This window comes from Tinamus guttatus, unplaced genomic scaffold, assembly GCF_059628265.1.
Source record: "Tinamus guttatus ecotype Peru unplaced genomic scaffold, ASM5962826v1 Tinamus_guttatus_pri_ptg000366l, whole genome shotgun sequence".
Taxonomy (NCBI): Eukaryota; Metazoa; Chordata; class Aves; order Tinamiformes; family Tinamidae; genus Tinamus; species Tinamus guttatus.
Window position 1 is genome coordinate 1,016,739 of NW_028288900.1, and position 19,297 is coordinate 1,036,035.

The 19,297-nt window shown below is 42.8% G+C and overlaps 1 protein-coding gene across 2 annotated transcripts in view; it reads right to left on the reverse strand.

Moving 5' to 3' along the window:
* NCOA7 (nuclear receptor coactivator 7) overlaps positions 1-19,297 on the reverse strand; it is a 70,703-nt gene that overhangs the window by 6,936 nt on the left and 44,470 nt on the right. The window contains exons 4-11 of one of the 2 annotated variants that reach the window (XM_088530314.1): positions 16,900-16,979; positions 15,891-15,998; positions 14,438-14,536; positions 13,548-13,673; positions 10,803-10,987; positions 8,955-10,021; positions 7,415-7,583; positions 519-666 (exon numbers count right to left, since the gene is read on the reverse strand). In XM_088530314.1, the coding sequence (XP_088386440.1) occupies positions 519-666; positions 7,415-7,583; positions 8,955-10,021; positions 10,803-10,987; positions 13,548-13,673; positions 14,438-14,536; positions 15,891-15,998; positions 16,900-16,979 (1,982 nt within the window). The remainder of the gene's footprint in view (positions 1-518; positions 667-7,414; positions 7,584-8,954; positions 10,022-10,802; positions 10,988-13,547; positions 13,674-14,437; positions 14,537-15,890; positions 15,999-16,899; positions 16,980-19,297) is intronic. The other variant, XM_088530315.1, reaches the window with a different exon arrangement.

Here is a 19,297-nt window from a genome sequence, read left to right on the forward strand (position 1 = left end):
AGCCCCATAATGCATAAGTAATATATGATATAAAATATCCATCTTAGCAACCAATAGTAATAGCAGTGCTGTGCGCACCTGAGAAGCAGTGGCCTGGCACAGCACCACAGACCAACATATGCAACCAGCACACAGGAGTCTGTTCTAGTGTTTATGTGCACACAGGTTTACACACAGCAAGTTTTACTACTAACATGTAAGTATGAGACAACTTCTGCAATACTGACAACATGCACCTTTTCCAAAAGGCTAACATTGCACAACCAGTATATTTACATGACGTACACTGGCTGCAGGCCAGAAAGCTGCCAGTTGTTTGCCTGCCCTTTCTGGGAGTGAAGGAAGAAGGGAATACTACAGGCAAATGAGCACAGTTGTGAGGGCTGCAAGCCTCGAGAGCACTTCTGCATAAAGCAGCAAGCGCTGTAAACATCGTACAAAACATCAGAAGCTCAGGTTCCTGACAAAGGGTATGTACTTGATGCAACACGCTCAAAATAATGACAAAATGCACTCACCTCCCAGCTTTTAGTAGTTGGCTCACTGAAGAAGTTGTCTATCATATCAAGTTCCTCCTTCTCTACTACAACAAAACCTTGCTCTTTGGCATCTTTCCCATATATTTCTGGTGACCACTGAACAAAAAATGTGTATAAATGATCTACCCTGTAGAAAGAAGAGAAGGAAGGGACAATTTTTCAGTGATACAAGAGCACAGCATTGCCACACACTGCAGAGATTTTGCTCAGTAACTAGGAGGAGACAACTGCACAGAACACAGGCTGCCCACAAACCACAGAGGGCAACAGCCCCTTCCATAAGGCACCTCAAGGCTCTCTGCTTTTCTTCCTCACAGTGTTTTCCCCTTCCCTATGCATATTCTGTGTTGCTCTAATTATAAGTGACTTGTTCAGTCACATTTGTTAAGGAGCAGTCTCAACAAGTCTGATCACCTGCTATTAGACTGTGCTCACAAAGACCAACTCTGAAGAAGGGGGAAAAAAAAAAAAAGGAAAATCTGCATTTTAATCATTTAGTTTGACCTCCTGCATAAAACAAGCCACCAGATATCACTAATAAAAGATACACCATAGAATCATAGAATGCTTAAGGTTGGAAGGGACCTCTAGAGGTCACCCAGTCCAACCTCCCTGCACACGCAGGGTCACCTAGAGCACGTGGCACAGGACTGCGTCCAAGCGGGTTTGGAAGATCTCCAGAGAGGGAGACTCCACAAGCGCTCTTGGCTTACAGTTCTTTCTGCTATACTTGGTTGAAATCAAGCAAAGAATAATAAAAATCAATCAACTATTTCAGAATCTTATATTTATCCTATTTGAATTCCACTGAACGGAGTTCTTTGGGGAAAACCAAAACCTTCAGGCATAAGCCTAAAATTGTTCCCATGGACAACTATGATCTAAATTCTCTGTGTACAGGCCAACAAAAGGCACCTCCGTAAATCCCTGGTTTTCATAGTCCACATTCAGATAACACCCAGATAGTAAGAGGCATTTCATTTGTATGTATTCTGTTCTTTCTATCTTTCATTTCCACGTTTCTAGATGCCCTCTAAAACATATTATTCATTAATATTAACCACAGGCACAGGCTAATTTTCATCTTGGTATCTTTGTGAAAATAATACGTTACTGACAGTTGCAATAGTGGTAACAGCAGCACTGTATGCATTCCAATAAAAGCAGTCAGCACTAAATCACACTTTAGGAAGAGATACTATTCGACAACATCCTTAAATAAAAATGACATAATTTCTAAAGAAGGAATTTGTTTAGCATTTTTCTTTAAACTCAACATACATACTAAATATTAAACACATGCAATTTCCAACAGAATATGCTAGTGAGCCCCCTGTACATGAACCTGAATTGCTGGCAAAAGTCAAATCCTAATTAAAGGGGGCAGGTAGAAAGGCTGTAAGTACTTATGACACTGGAGAAAGATCCAGTTATTCACCAGAAAAAAATGTATGGCAATTCTTTGATAAATACAAAATAAGTAAAATCTTACAGACTCCTAGGAGGAGTTTTCCCCCTGTATTTCAAGTTACTTGGACTTAGAGCATATGCACAAGTAATCTTAAAACACTATGTTAGATTCTGGGTCCCTCCCGTCTAGAGTCTTTCCCCGTTTTTGCCCTGCACTCCACTGATACAGGCTGGAGTGTTGTCCCTCCTAACTGCTTATCTTGAACAGTCCCCAAACCGGTGCCTGCTCAGGGCAGCTGGATTAGCTCCCACTCAAAGCGAGAAACTGGGGGTGGCACAGGGAGCTGACCCACTTTGGACACAAGAAATTTGGCTCCAATTTCCACCACCCTCAGAAAGAATTAAAGAATTGACTTTGTAGAATCGTGGAAATGTCCTCTTAACCATGAAAAAGGAACAAATTAGCATTACCATTACTTCCTCTCTTTGTGCATATTCACAAAGGCTTCTGTGGGGCACCGCTGAATTTAAGCTTCTGTTATCAAACAAAAGCAGCACCAGAAAAACCTTAACATACAATACCAAGACGACTGCAGTACCATAGTCACATTCCAGTGAGCACTGCCTAACTGTGGCTCCCAAGGTGTCAACAGCCCCTCTCCATCCAGAACAACCAGGGTAAATATAAACACTGACAGTGTGTTTTTTGCACACACGCGTGGTTTGCACACACAAAACAAGGCAGAAGTGAGCAAGAGATCAGCCTGCAGGATAGCTGACAGTTTTAGCCAACAACGGCCTAGAAGGGGCTAAAAATGGGGTGTCAATCCCATTTTCAGGAGTTCCCTCCTTCTCTGCGAAGGATCATGGGACCTCCAGATCACAAGTTTTCGGAAAAAGCTTTTGAAAGTCACATCATCTCATTTTATTCTAGATTTTTTTTTTGTAAGACATAATTTGCCCTTGATAAATTTACACTAGTTGTTCCCAACCACTCCTTGTTGTCCTTGTGCGTGGAAAGGCTTCCCACAGATCCTTCTGCAGCCCCTGAAGGCGGCTGCAGATTTTGCTTTCCAGTCAGTGAAGATCCCACCCGAATGTTTGCAGCCTTTCAGGGGCTGGAAGCAGCCCTGCAACAGCAGCCAGCTTCCTCAACACACTCAGTTTCCTGCCCCACCAACTTGTGCATGTTCAGCTTGCTTCAGGAATCCATAACTAATATTCCCTTCCTGAGGGGAGAAGTGAAACAAATACAGACACAGCAGAGAAGAAGCACCAGGATAAACTGAAAAACAGGTTACTGCAGAAATAATGATTCTGAAAGTGCGCTATTTCTAATATAATTTTAACATTACACTACAGTGATATTTCTAAATTACTGAATTGCAAAAATTGGAGATAATTTTTAAAACAAAAACAGTGCTTGAGAAACTCCATCAAAAATCCTAATAACAAAAACAGGAGAAAATACATAAATAGTCAAGTTAGAAGGGAAGTAAATGTGGTTACAAATATGTTCATAGCAACACACGGAGGGCACGAAACTTTTTTTTTTTTTTTTTTCCTCTCTAAAACAGGTCAGGAGGCAAAAAGAGCTGTTCAGGTTATAGTTACAAGAGGAACTGAATCCTGGTAACAGTTATAACCACATCTAGGGACCGGAAGCCAGAAAAAAATAAAGGGCACTGAAAAAGACTGTTTTTGAACAACAAGAGCCGTCACTAATAAAACATATTAGACAACTGTGAATGATGTTTTTCTTATAAAACACATGCTTTCAATCGGAAGGTCCCACACTGGCCTCACCACAATCATTTCTCTCGGCACGGCAACACCAGGCAGCCCCGCGGCGGGAGAGGCACCCGGGCTTTCTGTAACTGAGTGACATCTGGCCCCGCCGGCGGGCTGGGGCTGTCCCCGCTCCACCGCGTCGTGGCGGGCGGCACGGCTGCACCTCACACATGCACAGAGGCTCCAGTTCAACCACGGCTCCTGGCCTGGAAACGGGCATTAATTCAGGACTCCCACGAGTTTTACAGCTTTGGTACAAAGAGATCAAACTAGGTGATAATGGTAATCCTTCACGAATAAGGGCTGCATATAAGGCATCAAGCTACATACGCAAACAGGTGTTCCTCATGTTCTACCTGCGCAGCTTGAGATCCTATTTATCAGGAGCCTCGGAGTACTCGAGAGCAATTCACAACGAGTGTAAATCTAAGCATTGCGCTACTTACCCGATTCCATAAGAGAGTGGGAAAGGGTGGCCTGAGCATCAGGAACACCTGAATTGTCACTGAATTATTGCTCCTTTATGCGCCACTCCACACACAGACGCAGCACATACAGACGGACTCCAGCTACTCATGCTGTAAGTCCTTTCAGACCTCGACAACAACCGCAGTCACCTCCAGCCCACGAGTCACGGGCCAGACACTGCATAACCACAGGCACAACCAAGCAGCGTCCTGCTCTGCACTGCAAAGTGATGAAAGAACCAGAGCAGCATGGAGTGAAAGAGCAGCAAGAGCTCCCCAAGCCAGGCCAACAACCAACAGGACAGGAAGCCAAGGCTGGAAAGAGTGGAAGCAAAGCTCTAACTCTGCCAGCTCTCAGCCTCGAGAAGCTACCTGCTCCCTCAAACCACACGCTTCCACAGGGGTAGATGCCCGCTCAGCAGCATGATCCCAGTGCTATGTCTTTTATATCAGTACCTGTGCAAAACAGACATTTATAAAACATTTACCTGGTAACTAAGTTTATACTAGAGATATATTAGAGATTAGATTAGAGATAATCAACAAGATTTGCTTCTTGATGGAGGAAACAGCCAGTGCTAAAATAAGGAAATTCTGTCAGAACACACTTTTCTGAAGAAAACCATTCCGCATTAGCCTCTGTTAGGAAATCTCTTAGTGACATAATTACCAACCTACCTCTACTCCAAAAGAATTACAAATAGAAAGTCTACATAAATGTCCTTAAACGCAAATTCGCGTAGTAAAAGCGCACACAAACTTACCCTCTGACACTGTAAGCTATACCCATTGCAAGATTTTTTAGCAAAAGAATCAATCTCTTCATCGCTGTCCAAAAGCATCAGTGTCTCTGCTCAGATGAACAGTTAACCTGACAAGATGCTGCACAGAGCAGTCATTATATAGGGCAGCCACTGATGTCCTTCCTGGCCCAACCCGCGCCAAGGGCAACGGCTCCCGTGATTGAGCAAGAAGCACAGGGTGCTCTGCAGTCACTGATTAACTCCGCTCCGAGGTCTGCGAGCAACTTACTGAGCCCCCTCTCAGCGCCCTGTGAGTCACGTATGAAGAAAGGAGGGTTGGGACAGCAGGCACAAGGAAACAAGACTTAAGGTTTATTAACAGCCTTAACAAAAAAAAAATCCATCAGTTTCCTCTCTGTATTAATGTTTTCTAAGTCTTCCATTAGAGAGATATATAAGCACAGACCTTTTTCAGAAGTGAGGAGAAGAGAGTCCTCCTCCCCCTTGCCGCTTTACCAAAGCCTGCCAAGGACATTAAAACATGAGGCTGTTTACACAGGAGCAGCAAGGCGCTGGGAGCGGCTGCCCCTGGGCGAAGACGCAGCCACTTTCGCAAGGGCTGCTGAAGCTCCCTTAACAGCCCAGGGTAACAGGGCTGTAAGATACAATCTTAAAAGACAGTAAAAAGTTCCACAAGTTACTGCGACCAAACTGGGCAGAAAGGTGCTTTATGGTCAAAGGGACAGGAGCTAGTTTGATATTTTAATACTTGAATATAATCTGCATTGCTTTGCAGAATTTTAGTGGAATGTTTATAGACACGGTAAATTATTTTAATAGATTATCTCAAAAACACATTGCAAAGCTATCACAAATGGCCTGCTGTCCATAGCTTTAGCTCTCTCAGGATGAAGAACTGATAAGCCTGTGATTTCTGGTAGAAGTATTATTACCAGTGAGAGGGAAGCTTTACATTTTGTCTTGTGATGTACCGGAGAGTTTAAGGAAAATTTAATCGACTTGTTACACACAGATACATGTTATAATGGAATGAAAGAATGGGTCATACCATAAATTCCTGCCCTCTGCTCTGTGGCTTTTTAATGCACATCTATGCTATTAAAACAGACATATATGAACAGCACCAAAAGGATCCAATCCTACTGCCTTCACCACTGAAGCTTTATTAAGCATAATATATCTGTACCGTGAAGGTGCAGCTTTTGCAACATGGTCGAGCACTTCTGCAACAGCTCACTGCAGACATTACCTTTTCTCATTCTAAAGTCTAAAGTTTAAGCCAATTTTTGGTACTTAAGTTCACAAATGAATTAGCCCTATCACTAAGCAGAATAAGCGGAGAAGTAAATTCACAAGTGTGTGTCAAGCAATTTAACAGCTTTGTCTGTTAAAGAGAACTACAAACCAAAGACAACCTCAATTCAGTTCAACTGAGCTTTATTCAACACTGGATACGCCATCTTCAAAGCCCAAATTGGCTCTGTATTACATTAGGGCACCACGCCAACTCCTGGAAGTATTTGCTCACTCTAAATCTAGCATCTTCTGAAGCCACAACGTTTGCAATCCCTCGGGAGCCAAGGGCTGGATTCGGCACATTGCAAGCAAACCAAAAGCTACCTTCAATTACCCCCTGTTCCATCTGGAACAAACCTCCCCAGCCTCCCCTGCGTCAGCAGCTCTGCACCGCTCCACCGCTCGTCTGCTCAACACACTTCTAAAACAGAAGGAGCAAGCACAGAAAACCACACACATGCAACAAATTAAACAAACCAACAGAAATATTCTGAAAATTTTTAAGAAGAAAAAAGAAAACAGATGAAAATCGACTGTATCTTAAAGAGATGTGACTGAATTATCACAAGATCAGACTAATGCCTAGTTCACCAGACCTATGATCACTGATTTTCCTACAGAGCAGACACAAAAGTTGCTCTAAGTTAGATTCCTTTTCTGCAGCAGAAAGTAAGGGAAGGGAAAGAAAGCCTTCCCCTTACAGGGAAGGGCCAGGAATTTGATTCCTGGTAGCTAAGGAAATTCTGTGTGAGATTTACCTGGACAATCACAGGTTTTCATCTTGCTTTGGCTATATCAAAAACATATATATACATACATATACATACATACATATATATATTCATACGTGTGCACTGCATCTAACGGTATTTTATAATGAAGGAAGGGCTGAATTTCCTACATGGGCTTAAAGGCAGCAGCAGCCTCATCCATTCAGTTAGGAGTGTCTGCCCTGGTTACACTACGTCCTTTGCTCAGGCAAGGTCGCAATTTTGGCACTGGCACCTTTTTAAACTCCTTGCCTCTCCTGGCTGCATGTTGCACCTTCAACCAGATAGGAAAAGGTAGATTCAACTCTAGAAAGCAAAACACACTCAGAAGTTACGAGACAAAAACTCTTTTAAACAAACCATGCGCTGCAGCTTACCTTTCCCGAGGAACAGCAAACCAGTACTCGGGCTGCTTTATCTTTTTACTGTACTGCTGAGACATGGTGGTGCTCTGCGACGCGAAGGACTTCCTCATGGGCTTGCCCACTTTAATGCACAGAAACATTGGAGGAGTCTTGCTCTTCTCCTCTTTTGAAGGAAGCATATCTGAGCAGGAGAGACAACAGAAACGCTCGGTTTGCAGGCCGGTGCGCCCCGCAGGACAGCGGGACGAGCCCGAGCAGCAGCAGCAGCTCCGCGCGCAGCCGGAGGCGCTGCAGGAAAATGGGCCGGATGGGGGTCGCCGCTTCGGATGAGCAGGGAGTTGAGCCCTGTTTCACCACAGCCTGCAGCCCCATTTGTTGCAGGGCTGCTTACAGAACAGCACTCTAAAGCACAAAGACCCTGAGGGGCAAAAATGACATTGGCAAAACAAAATGCAGAACTGCGGTAGCCAGCTGGGTGCAAACTGCAACAGGCAGCAGGTGAAGGGGACTGCGAGGGACACCGGGCCATGGCCACCCAGCCAGCTCAACCAGCTGCCCCGCTGGCAAAGCACACAGCACCTTCTGCCTGCACGAGAGCAGCTGAAGTTAAGTTGCCACTGCCACCAAAAGGTTTTCATTAAAATATCACCTCAGTCACACTGAATTTGACAAACATAATTTCAGGGGAATGCACACAGCCATCTTTTTTCCCCTCTCAGCATGGGGAAAGTTCAGCAGATACCACCAGCAAGACATAAACCCCTCAAAAAAGAGAAGAAAACCCACTTTAAGGTAAACTGTTTTTAAAGCAAAGACTTCCACGTCAATTGTCCTCCAGTGCAACCAGGGCACTGAACTAGCTGGCTCACTGAACTAGCAAGAGCATCAGTGCTGGCATTCAGAGGGTAGTGGTAGAAATAGTACCATGTGAGCACGTATCTAAACTGAGATTTCATTTTGTTGCATGTTTTTCCAGTAACATGCTAGATTTTAACTGTAAGAACTCCCAAAACCCAAGAAGAATCAGTTAGGTAAGACTCTACATATAAGCCTATTTACTGCTTCTTTGGCAATACCCACAGCACAAAAATGTAGGTAGGAATACCTTGGACTTCCCTTTACAGCAGTGTACTACTTGGGATTTCAACTCTCAGAAATAAACAGACTGCCTTCACGGAGGGAACAGAATCTACCAACACAGAGTAAAAGTTCCTAGGTTGTACGTTCCCATCAATACCATGACTGGATGACATTTTATTGTCCTTCTTAAAAGCAGCGCACAGAGAAAGTATGTGTGAACAGTAATAGCTAAATACAGAGCAGACAAGCTGCTTGTCAAAATAGAAGCTTAGGAGATGAAGATTTTTCTTCTAAATAGAGGAAAATATAAGAATAAATAGAGAGTTTATATAAATATACGTATTTTTACCAGAGTAAAAAAAAGGAGCATATATCACAGAAAGACGAAATTCAGAGCATAAGGATCAATTCAGCAGTTACCGTCACAACGTTGGCCAGCTCTCAGAGAAAACAAGGATAACCAGAGACCTACCTTCAATTGGCACTTGAATTTTCTGCAGCAGCCACAGTCTGATTTCTGATTGATTGTCTAACTGTGTTTCTTGACAGGTCTTGTCTACAGCTGGTACTAACGAAGAGTCCACAGACTCTTTCAGATCCTTTTTCTCTGCTGCTGCTGAGCTGATTTCTAATGAAGGTGCTTTCCTTTCAAAATAGCGGGATTCAAGCTCCATACTTTTAACTGTATGGACTTCATTAGCTTGGGACTTTGAACTGCTAAGTGTAAGGTCTATGCCAATTGCTTTATTGTTTTCACCTTTCTGGATTTCAGCCTTGTGCAAGTCTTCAGATGACTGAGACCCATTCCCATCTTTATTGAGGTAAAATTCAATAAGTTTATCTTTCTCTAGCTCTTTCTTAGTGTCCAATGCAGTCTCCACCTTACCTGTTGGGGAACTGACACATTTGTTTACTTCTGGAATAACATCTTGCTTTTCACACAGCTCTAAGTCTAAGTCAGCTTTGGGTTCAATACTGTCCTTTTTTTCCAAGGAATCAACTGTCAAGCGCTCCTGGACTTCTGCAGTGGGTTTGGTTACCTGCTGCTTCGTTCTCCCCAGCTCCCTGGGGTCAGCCAGAAAGCCCTCCATCACTGAGCCTTTGCTGTTCAACCCTCTGTCCATACAAGAGGACGTCTCCTCCAGTTCAATGAAATCGCCCTCTCCTCCTCCCAGGAGGGAGTTCTCTTTGGTTTTGAGGTCTGACACGTTCTTCTCCCCAGAAAGCTCCTTGGCATGTGGCTCTGCAGCAGACTTTTCCAGATGCTCAGTGGCAGTGATGTTGTTGGAAAACTCCAATGATTTTGATTTGATTGAAACTGTACTCTCAGAAGACTGAAGAACTTCAAAATCAGCAGACTTTTCTGTATCTGAAGGCTTTATTTGTTTGGCACCCAGAGCAGTGGATGAAACGCCATTCTGCTGCCTCTTCTCCTTGCTAAGGGATTTGAATTTGCTGAAAGGATTGATATCTTTTTCAGAAGAAAGGTCTTCCCATTCTCCTGGCCTGTACAGAGGACAAAGATCCTTTGGTATGTCACTGTCAGGGAAAATGTGGATGTACATGGGATGTTAAAAGCAAAATGGAAAACAAACAAAATGGAAAACAAAAATAAATAATATATCAACTTAAGCTCTGAAAACTCAACTAAAAATATTTTCTCCAAAATAAACATACAGCGATGGAAATAAGTGACATTTAAAAAGAAAACAAAAACCAAACAACAGATAAAAATGTAGGAAGTGCCATTCTGCAGAGTTTGCCATCCAGGTGAAGAAATGGTACATATGTAAGAACAATGGGCAAATCATCAGAAATTCAATAACCAAAAACCACAGTCTAGAGACTGATATTTCTGTGAGTCCTGAAAATAGCAATTACCTGCTGTTACATTCAAACCTTTTAATACCGCTCCCAGTACTGTCCCAATAGCACAAACCAGGGTCCAAATCTAATAGTTTTCATTTCCACTGAAACTATGAAAGTTTCAGCAGAACTTCTCCATGAAATAATCCTAGAGATCAGAAAGTACACAAGCTTAACCTTGGCATGCTACCAGTGTTTTTAATCACTAATTTTTACTGGTCGTCTCCACACTTTGCATTTCTTGTTAATGACATAATTATCTTTTACTGCCACAGTTTTTTTTTTTTTTTTTTAAGGAGGAAGAACAGCATCAGTATTCCATCATTTCTTTGCTTGCATTTTCTTCCTCTGACATGTTTTATCCTCCTGTATTAAACCTCATTCTTTTTTTCCCCATTTCCCTCTCTCTTAATTATAATTTGTAAATACAAGTTCAGAAAAGCACACTCCTTACGATGGCAATGCATCTTTAATCTTCATGTGAGAAATATCATTGTAGAGAGCTATAGAGACAACCTCCTCCATGGGGCAGATGAGCCCGTATTCTTCACAGCCATTCTCAATTACCAGAGGATCAGACTTATGCGGGTCAAACATGATGTTGTTTGGAGTTACTATCATGACTCCTCCAACTACACCCTAAAATAGAAGACACAAGAGTTAGCACATCACATATAATCCATTTATCATTTGGTATTGGCTTTTAGGCTACTAGCCTAGAAAAATCTCTCTGCCTTTTTCAACCCCAGTGAGGCAGTGCTTCCTAATGAAACATTTTGGTTTCCAATTGCATCAGGTAAGACGTAGCAAGAAGAATGAAGAAAGATTTCTCAGTGACTCCCCGAGTCACTACGTACAAAAAGGACAGAGGAAGAACACCTGAGCTATTCAGCTTTCAGTGTTGGCTGTTAAAAACTAAACCTTCAGTTTATTAATCGACCTCAGACAAGATAGAAGTATGGGTTTAAAAAAAAAAATTACTCTGGCTACAGCCAGCTTCATATAATGTGCTAATTCTTACGCCTATGACACACTTGGCGGCAGCCATATTTGTGGGAATGGCAGGTTAGGTCATAATCCTAACCTAAATTGCACATCCCTTTAATCTTGTTTTCAAGAGGTACGGGCAAAAAGCATTTCTATAGTATTTTACCTAATATTAGGCTGCTTCTCTGGCACTAATGATCCAAAAATATTATACACAGCTGCAGAGGTTGCATTTAATTCTTCAAAATTTGCTCTAGCCATGTGTTTGATCAGAGGAAGCATCACCTGTTACTCAACATGACTTCAGCTTGTGACCTCTCAGTGTTTGAAGGTTTTCAAACAAGGTTTCTAATTTGTTGTTCCTGCACCTTCTCTTCCCCGAGATGTGGTGCAAAATTCACCAAACCAACCCAGAAGCTGTATAGTTACCATAAGATCTGACATATAGGAGTCATAGGTTAACAAGATCGGCTTATACTGGCCAATCACACTAATATTCACCACTCAGGGTCATCTGCAAGACACGCAGAAGGAGACTAAGACATAGGCAGCAATATGACCATGAGGCTTTTATCTGGGAGAAAAAAAAAAGCTCTTTTATAAAGCCACGTGTGCATGCACCTCCCACATGCTTCTTCCCGTACGACTCCTGTATGTGTAGCACATTTGTATTTGGATGAAAAAACCCAGTTAAACTGCAGAGACCTTACCCACAGGTTCACACTTGGTTTAGGCAGGATAACAGAACATGAGTAGGTTGTGCTTTCTATCCAGTCACAAAAAAGAATAAAAGTAACATGGGTTCTAGGTACCCAGGAAAGGAAGGTGTCCCACTTCTCACTGTCAGGATTGCACTGTCAGGATCCTTCTGTCCTGAAGGAATAAAACTGACCCTCCGTCTTCTGCACTTAGCAAACATCACCTAACAAAGCAACAGGGCTGCTGTAATTCATGTGTGGGAAATCAAGTGGCCCTCTGTTATGTTTTACAAAATAGCAGATTATCAACACTGCAGAGTGGCTTTAAATGCAGTCTGTGCCCACTCAATGCCAAAAGTGGTCAAAAACTTTAAGTGTAAATGCATTTTTCTTAGGATCAAGATCGCAAAAAAAAAATGGAGAAGATATTTGAAGTACAGTGGTTAGCATTTCCAGTGCTGTAGATTCCAGAGAGCTTGAAAATGAAAACATGCAAATTTCTAACTCCAGTGGGAATCAGTAAGAGTAGATGTATAAAAGCACACCGTTCAAGACGACAAACTCTGTGATCTTTAGAAGAGATGGAGGTTGCCCAAGCTTCGTGACTTCACTTTTTAATAAAGTTGCCCCCAGTTAAGGGTTGCAATGCTAGTGGGAACATTACTTGCAAGAGGACATGCAAAGGAAGGAAAAGAAAAAAGAAAAAAGAAAAAAAGAAAAAAAGAAAAAAAAGAAAAAAAGAAAAAAAAAGAAAAAAAGAAAAAAAGAAAAAAAGAAAAAAAGAAAAAAAGAAAAAAAGAAAAAAAGAAAAAAAGAAAAAAAGAAAAAAAGAAAAAAAGAAAAAAAGAAAAAAAGAAAAAAAGAAAAAAAGAAAAAAAGAAAAAAAGAAAAAAGAAAAAAGAAAAAAGAAAAAAGAAAAAAGAAAAAAGAAAAAAGAAAAAAGAAAAAAGAAAGAAAAAAGAAAAAAAAGAAAAAAGAAAAAAAAGAAGAAAAAAAGAAAAAAAAAAGAAAAAAGAAAAAAGAAAAAAGAAAAAAAGAAAAAAAAAGAAAAAAAGAAAAAAGAAAAAAGAAAAAAGAAAAAAAGAAAAAAGAAAAAAGAAAAAAGAAAAAAGAAAAAAGAAAAAAGAAAAAAGAAAAAAAGAAAAAAGAAAAAAAGAAAAAAGAAAAAAAAAGAAAAAAGAGAAAAAAGAAAAAAAAAAGAAGCCATATCACGCAATATTTACATTGGGGGTTATATGACATTCATTTGCAAGCGCCACATGCAAGTATTTGGAAACATTGCTCTGGAACAGTTGAAATTTAGGTTAAATTAACGGCTAGTGTAACAGAAGCAAGACATGAACAAATAAAATAATAGTGCATATTACCAGTATAGTATTGATAAAGCTGTCATAACATTAACATTTTTTGCAGATGTGGTATATGTTTGGCTCCCCAGCTACTCTTCTCTCTCCCAAACCAGATTTGCTTTTAAAGGCTCTCCAACATTGCCCAAAGGACCAGGTTTCACCCACCTTGCCATCTGTGAAGTAGCGACAATTCATTTTTAAAAACTTGACAACCACAGGCTCATCCTCTTCTGAAGTAGAGGACAGGACTCTCTCAACTGGTTTGAAGGCCTTTCTTGCCAAATCAGCATCCTTAAAAAAGGAAAACCTCAGTGCAGGGTTGGAGACCAGTGTCACATACTCTTAGATTTTGAGCAACTAAAGTAACAACCTCTAGCAATTGTTTTCCTTTTGCTTAGGGAGAAAAAGTTACGGTCATGTATGCACACTTCATGCAACAGCCTGTATGGAAGAAAAACTTGAAACATTACAAAAAATCCTCTATAAAAACAACATACAATAAACGAATAAATAAAAATCAGAAATCCTAAAGCAACTCAGCACAATGTTGTCCCGTTAGGCACTTGTATTAACCTAAGTGAGGTTCAGTCCCACTGCGGGATCCTCACTAAAGACCCCTGCACAGAGCAGGGCCCCCCCGGCTCGGCGGCGTGGGCATGATCCCGAGCGAGGCACCAGCGCTCCGCATTCCCACGGACACTCCGTATTTCTCTACGGAGAAATCTCCGGGGAGAAGCACTAAATACACAGTGTGTCTAACTTTCTATGCGTTAAAAACGATATGCCGCATCTTTTAAAATTCTGGTGCACTCTGGGCCCGGTTCAGCGAGGTTTGCAAGAGCAGATAGAGCCCCTTTGTTTCAAATATTTTAAGCAATGGCAAATCTGGTAATGCAGCACATTAAAATTAATATTAGTCAATATTAAAAACACTACTCATGAAGCGTGAATTGTAATCTCAAAACAAGCTATTCACACAGCCCAGAATCACAGCTTCAAAATCAGAGTAAAATTATTTTGAACGCCTAAGACCAGTGAACCAATGCTTCACTTACAGGCAGTTTATCATATTCAGCATCTGATGACGAAGGAGAAACAGGAGCACCAGGGCTGAAAGACAGCCTTCCAGCACTTGTTTCTGGCACAAAGAGAATCTTAAAAAAGAGGAAAAAAAAAAAAAAAAAACTTAAGTTGAAAAAAGTCAAACACCCACGTTCCACTACATAAGACAACCCAACACCCATCGCTCATGACTGCAAATCATTCTTCAGCAGCTTCTTATCCTAGAGTCCTCCTTCACTAGTGGTGGAGCAAATGCAGATCTCATTACAGCATTTAGTGCTACATTTTGTGTGGCAGCATAGGCAAGAAAACAAAATATTTTCCCCAGGGCAAGAACCTCCTTTTTTCCTAGGTTACATTCCAAGCTTCTGTACTAACTTTCACTAGCTCATAACAGAAAAAAAGAAACAGAGCGAGAGAGAGCGAAAGAGAGCAAGAGAGTGAGAAAAAGAGAGGGAGCGAGAAAGAGAGAATGAAAGAGCGAGAAAGAGAGAATGAAAGAGCGAGAAAGAGAGAGAAGAAGGAGACCACTATTCTCGAACAGGGAGGATTTTTAGTGTTAGCAGCTTCACTGCTTCACTCCAGGCTATCTGTTTCCAAAATACAGTATTTTAGCATTTTGTGCTTCACTTAAAGAAGCACTTACACTAGTACAAATGGATTCATACAAAAATATAATGCTTTGACTTTTTATAATCTGTAACAGTGTATGTCCCAGTTTTTCAACTGCAGTACAGCTTTGGATATCTCAAAGAAAATGTTCCCAAGATTTAAGAAAACAAACAAACAACAAAAAAAGACAGTTTGTTTTAAATTAAACACATTGAAAGAAACACACGGCTTATCCCAGCCTTTGCCTCCTGCATGACCTTAGGCAGGCCACCCCAGCTCAGCCTCCCCACCTGCAAACCAGCAAACTTCAGCCTCTTCCCATCTACAGAGCAGCAGTAGAGATCTGCTCTTTATTATAACTGGGGTGCTAGCCCTCCTATTTCTATTTCCATTACTTGAATCTCTCCAAGAGCCCATCGTGTATCCATCTGTTCTCATCTTACAGGAGACTGACTCATCTCTAATATAAAAGCCAAAGAGACATTTCAATTACTGTCTCTAACCCTTTAATGCATTACGCAGCATTTATCTAGGCTTTTCAAAAAAGCAGCTCTCTTGCAACAGATACATTCCTCTTGAGCTTCTGAGTAATCTTAAGGCTTTTGTGACAGCAAATAAATAACAAAAATCAGCCAGAGCAATTACAAAGTCCCATTCCACCTCCCCACTCCACCTCCACCCAGAGAAGGACTGAGTGAGTTTCCATTTGAGAGATTTAAATTACTGTCCATTCCCCTTGTATCCGTGTACCTGAAGATATGTGAAAGCAGTAAATGTCTTTAGATACAGAGCAAATAATCAGGTTTTAGGTATTAAAATCTATAAAAGATTTACCTGTCCTGGAACAATCGTGTGCGTAAAAAGTTTATTGAGTTCCACAAGCTTGTTTGGGGTGATGTTAAACTTTAATGCTATGCTGTTTATAGTATCCTGATTTCCGGCCTGAAAAAGAGTTGAAGATTAAGATATAGTAGTGATTGTATATAGCACAATAGCTGAACTAAAACCATCTAGTGGACAGTTTTCAGACAATATATTTGATAAGATAATTCATCTCCTGTTTAGTAGACTTATTTTTCCATAGAAAATGTGTGGTAAGTCAATATCAAGGAAAAAAAAAAATCTCTCATGCTATACAGTAAATAAAGCACAAATGGGTTAAAGATTTCCCTCTCACTTTGCTATAAAACTGAGCTGCAATATCCCTTTAACACAGCACCACCTTAACTTGAACTGGCATGGCAAGCAGGGAAAGGACACCTATGTGGGAGAGTTCATTGCCCCTTCATCGGTCCCTGTCATGTCAAGCCACCCATTTGCTTTGCTCCCAGCTAGGAGACCAGCCCTTTACACTGGCACTGCGTGGAGGAGTGCGAGGAACAACGGCTCTGCAGGGGCTTGGGACACCACTCTGCACGGAGACAGTCCTTCGAGGCGTGGGGTCAATATCTGCCCGGGGCGTTTTCGTTTAGAGAAGGTGACAACCATGTCAGGGGTCACCACAGAGCAAAGAACAGCTGTCCTAAGCAACGCTATGGAATAGGAGTCTTCCTTGGGTGGCGGGATGGGGGTGGAGGGGAGCAATTAGTCTATTAACGGGCCATGTGGCACAAGTAAAAATAGGACAAGCAATTGTGAGGATAAGCAGAACACCCAGGCTGACTAGTGGTTCTGGATTTCAGCCTAACTCTCCTCATGCAAGGACATCTGGAGCAATCTCTACCAAGATACACACAAATTACAGTGAACATTCACTCATTTGTGTCATTTTGGCTACCAACCTCAACAACTTCACTTTTGAAAAGCGGAAGTGACCAAACTACACACCAATCACAGTACTTACAGTGTATTCTATGGTGCCATGGGGTTTCTGGGAAACCATTTTTTTCTCCTTCTTTTCATTGGTTTTGTTTTGATTGTCATCTATAGAGGAAAAAAAATTCATTCAAGCTAATGCATTTCAATACATTTGTCCATCAGCATGTTTCAAAGGAGATTCACAGGATGCGCAAACTACATCTGTGAACAGGAACAGCAAGACAGGTCAAAAATATTTAATTAGGTGCTGAAGGGTGATAGAGCACTGGAACAGGCTGCCCAGAGAGGTTGTGGAGATCTTCCAAACCCGCCTGGATTCCACCCTGTGCCACGTGCTCTGGGTGTCCCTGCTTGAGCACGGGGGTTGGACTAGATGATCTCTAGAGGCCTCCTCCAACCTCAACCATTCCGGGATTCTGTGCTGAAATTGCATTGCAGGACAAACCAAGTGTCATCAAGTGCTGCAGATTTAGTAACCACTCAGGAACTTGGAAAGAATAATTTACACACACTCTTGCACCGATCCCAAACTGCTCCCAAGTGTTTCTCCCGGCTCGCTACAGTTTGGCCGCTGAGTGTAGGCACCGCTGTGAGGAGCTGCTACCAGCGCTCAGACAGCAGACAGCACCCAGGCGCACTGAGCCGACATCCGTACGACCAGGGTGTGTGCTGGCTGACCATCTCCTCATACCAAATATCTCATCCCTCGAGCCCCAGTACGGCAGGAGCTCTGCAAACACGCATACAACACGCACGGCTCACGGGACACTTTCCACCAGCCGCCGCGCGCAGACCCCGTTGCACCGGCTCCAGCCCTGCCGCAGGGGCAGCAGCGTGAGCGGGTGTCGCTCCCTCCGTGGCAGTAGGGACGGCGCCCGCGCGGCCCCGCGCGCCCGCACAGCCTCAGACCAGCCGCGTACCTGGGGGCGGCGCGGGCGGCGCGCGGCCCCAGCTCCACGCACGCGGCCGGGCAGCCGCGGGGCCACGCGTGGGGCGCCCGCGTGGCCTCCCCTCTGCGAGGGCGCGCGAGAGGCCCCCGCCGCCTCCCGCCGTCTGGCCGTCACGGGGAGAGGCGAGAGGCACCGCTGGGCCCAGCATACCGAGCGCCGGGGCCAAAGAAGAGGGGCCTCCGTCCTCCGGAGGGGGCCGGTCCTGGGCTCCAAAGCGAGGGATGGAGAGAAGGCAGAAGCAGGACGGGTGATGAGAGGCTTCTGGCTCACGCTGGGTTTGCTGCAACCTTTGCTACTGCCACAGAGCACGAGGCAGACAGTAAAAAGAAGGGCGAGGACTCGTATTCCCAACTGTAATGCACGTAAAAGCGAAGGAGGAGCCCAGCAGTGTGTCACGGTTGACCCTGTCGTCAGCTCATTTCCCACAGGCAGACCGACGCTCAGGACTGCCTCAGCGTTTTCTACAGACTCAAGCTACGCAGTCGCATAACTCCGCTTTCACACCACAGACACTCACACAAGCTCGGCCTGCTCTGCACAGCAAGGTGCCCGCGACCTGCCAGGGATGCAGCCCTGACAAGTGCCCTCGTTAGCAGCACGACACAGAGCAAAACAGCCTTGCCCTTAGCGAAGAGAAAGGGAAGTCGTGCAGGGACTCAATGCACACAATTTAAATACTCGGGGACAGGACATATACAAAGGACAGAGTTAGGAATAGGAGTATCAGGATGAGGGCTTTTTGCTGCCTCTTTCTGACCATCTGCACTTTCATCATCTTCCTCACATCAATCAAAGTCCAATCAATTTATAGTGAAGAATGGAGAAGCAGGGTAATAACCATCATGGGCAGAACACGGTATTAAACCATCAGCAGCAGAGGCAGAACACGATATTAAACCATCAGCAGCAGAATGCCAGTGGGATGGACAGAGGAATGGCAAATAGTGGATGCTGCTGTAATGCATTATTTATGTACAACTGCTGATACAGACACAATCCAGCAAGGAGAAACTCCTCCAACGAAGAGTGAAATCAATCACGCTGTTCTGTACTGCTCAGGGGATACCTCTTCTGTCACTCCAGGATAACCAGAACTGTGCACCACAAACATGAAGGCAAAATACCTATCACTACATTGTGAGAGACATTTGGCAATGATGACGACTTCATTTCAATACATAGCAGCTTTTTAGGTAAGATTCTTAAAATCATTTTTTTAATAAAATCTAAGAAATGCTCCTTCAAGATGTTTTTAGCTGAATTAAAACATTCATGTCATCTTCCCCCATCCTTATATTTTTGCAATTTCAGGAATTTTCAGTGCATAATGAATGAACGAATATTTCTTAAAACTATGTCTTCAAAATGAAGTTTTTCCCTCAGATGACATAAGGCAAAGCTGATTCCTACCCTGTTAAAAAGCAAAGCATATTCCCCCTTCCCCTTGCAGGAGGAGGGCTGGATACTGCGAAC